The sequence below is a fragment of the Mustela nigripes genome, chromosome 1, assembly GCF_022355385.1.
Source record: "Mustela nigripes isolate SB6536 chromosome 1, MUSNIG.SB6536, whole genome shotgun sequence".
NCBI lineage: Eukaryota > Metazoa > Chordata > Mammalia > Carnivora > Mustelidae > Mustela > Mustela nigripes.
Window position 1 is genome coordinate 151,827,027 of NC_081557.1, and position 1,931 is coordinate 151,828,957.

Below are 1,931 nucleotides of genomic sequence, written 5' to 3' on the forward strand. Positions count from 1 at the left end.
CAGTGACAGCAGTGACAGCAAGTCAGACAGTAGTGACAGTAGTAACAGCAGTGATAGCAGCGATAGCAGTGACAGCAGTGACAGCAAGTCAGACAGTAGTGACAGTAGTAACAGCAGTGATAGTAGCGACAGCAGTGACAGCAAGTCAGAGAACAGTGATAGCAGTGACAGCAGTGACAGCAAGTCAGACAGTAGTGAAAGCAATGATAGCAGTGACAGCAGTGATAGCAGCGACAGTAAATCAGACAGTAGTGACAGTAGTGATAGCAGCAACAGTAGTGACAGTGACAGTAAATCAGATAGCAGTGATAGCAGCAACAGCAAATCAGATAGTAGTGACAGCAGTGACAGTGACAGCAGTGATAGCAGCGACAGTAAATCAGAAAGCAGTGACAGCAGCAATAGCAAATCAGATAGTGACAGCAGTGACAGTAGTGACAGTGACAGTAAATCAGACAGCAGTGACAGCAGCAATAGCAAATCAGAGAGTAGTGACAGCAGTGACAGTGACAGCAGTGACAGCAGTGAAAGTGACAGCAGTGATAGTGATAGCAGTGATAGCAGCGACAGCAGCGACAGTGACAGCAGTGACAGTGACAGCAGCAACAGCGACAGCAGCAATGGTAACAGCAGCGACAGCAGTGACAGTGACAGCAGCGACAGCAGCGACAGCAGTGACAGCAGCGACAGCAGCGACGGCGACAGCAGCGACAGCGACAGCAGCGATAGCAGTGACAGTGACAGCAGTGACAGCAGTGACAGCAGCAACAGTGACAGCAATGGCAGTAGTACCGGTACATCTGACAGTCACAGCAAGACCAAGAGTCACAGCAAGACCAAGTCCGCTAATGGCAACAATGGAAGTGACAGTGAGAGTGACAGTGAAGGCAGTGACAGCAATCACTCAACCAGTGATGATTAGATTTTTTTTGAAAAGTCTAGTGAGTAATTGATAGGAAATGAAGATTTTCAAGGAAGGAAAGAAAGAGGAGACATAAACAGAAGATGCCTACATTCATAGGAGCAATGAGAGGAGTAGTCAAATTGCCAGATTTGGAACGAAGCCCCCACACTCTCAGGAGATAATCTGAATGCACGACCTTTGGTATGTGCATATTAAAACACATTCTGAAAAGATGCTTAAAATGTGTACATCTAAACATAAAAAGGGACAATTAAAATATTCTTTAATACTTAACACAGAAACCTCAAGTAATAATGTACTATATGATAACTCTGATTTAAATGTTGAGTGCTTTAGGGAATGTAGCAAGTAAACACATCTTATAAACAACCTGTGGCATTGCCTTAATCTTTCAGTAATTATACATTCTGGATAGATGATGGTCTGCTTACTGCTGAGTAAAAGATGTTGTGACCATGATATCCAGGTTAGCTACTAATTCATTTGCTTGGTCTAAGGAAGAAATAAACTTGTAACATGAAAAAGAAACACAGCAACAATTGAACCTATCTGGACCATGGGAATAATCTTTGTAATTATTGAAGAGAGTAATTACAAATCAGAAAAAATTTAAAGAGTGCTAGTCAGAAAATAATACAGATGCTAATTTAAATAACAAAATCTCATATACAGTATACATTCCTACAAAGCACTGGAAATTCAGCATAATGTCCCTAAAACTATTGACAAATCTGATGCAGTGCTTACAACAGTGTCTTGCCTCCAATAGTCACTTTCTAAATATTAATGAATAAACGATACATGAACGAAGGACTCTAAAGGAGGGTTTACATCTTGAACTCTATGTTCAGAGCTCTGTTAAATGGAATCAGTATTTGTTTCCCATCTTCTGTCAAATTTTGTTCGCATATCCCTTTTAAGCCCTCACATGCCAAAACTTCCAAACCAGACCCTGAGACACCCTTCTCACTGTTAATCTGTTTCATAAAGTCAACAGCTGCTGGTA

At 41.6% G+C, this 1,931-nt stretch overlaps 1 protein-coding gene across 1 annotated transcript in view; it reads left to right on the plus strand.

Annotated features, from left to right (window-relative positions):
- The window catches only part of DSPP (dentin sialophosphoprotein), a 5,743-nt gene extending 4,821 nt beyond the window's left edge, over positions 1 to 922 (plus strand). The window contains 1 exon segment of the mRNA XM_059394451.1: positions 1 to 922. This exon segment is cut by the window's left edge and continues 12 nt beyond it. Within this exon segment, the coding sequence (XP_059250434.1) occupies positions 1 to 922 (922 nt within the window).
- Positions 923 to 1,931: the final 1,009 nt, after the last annotated feature.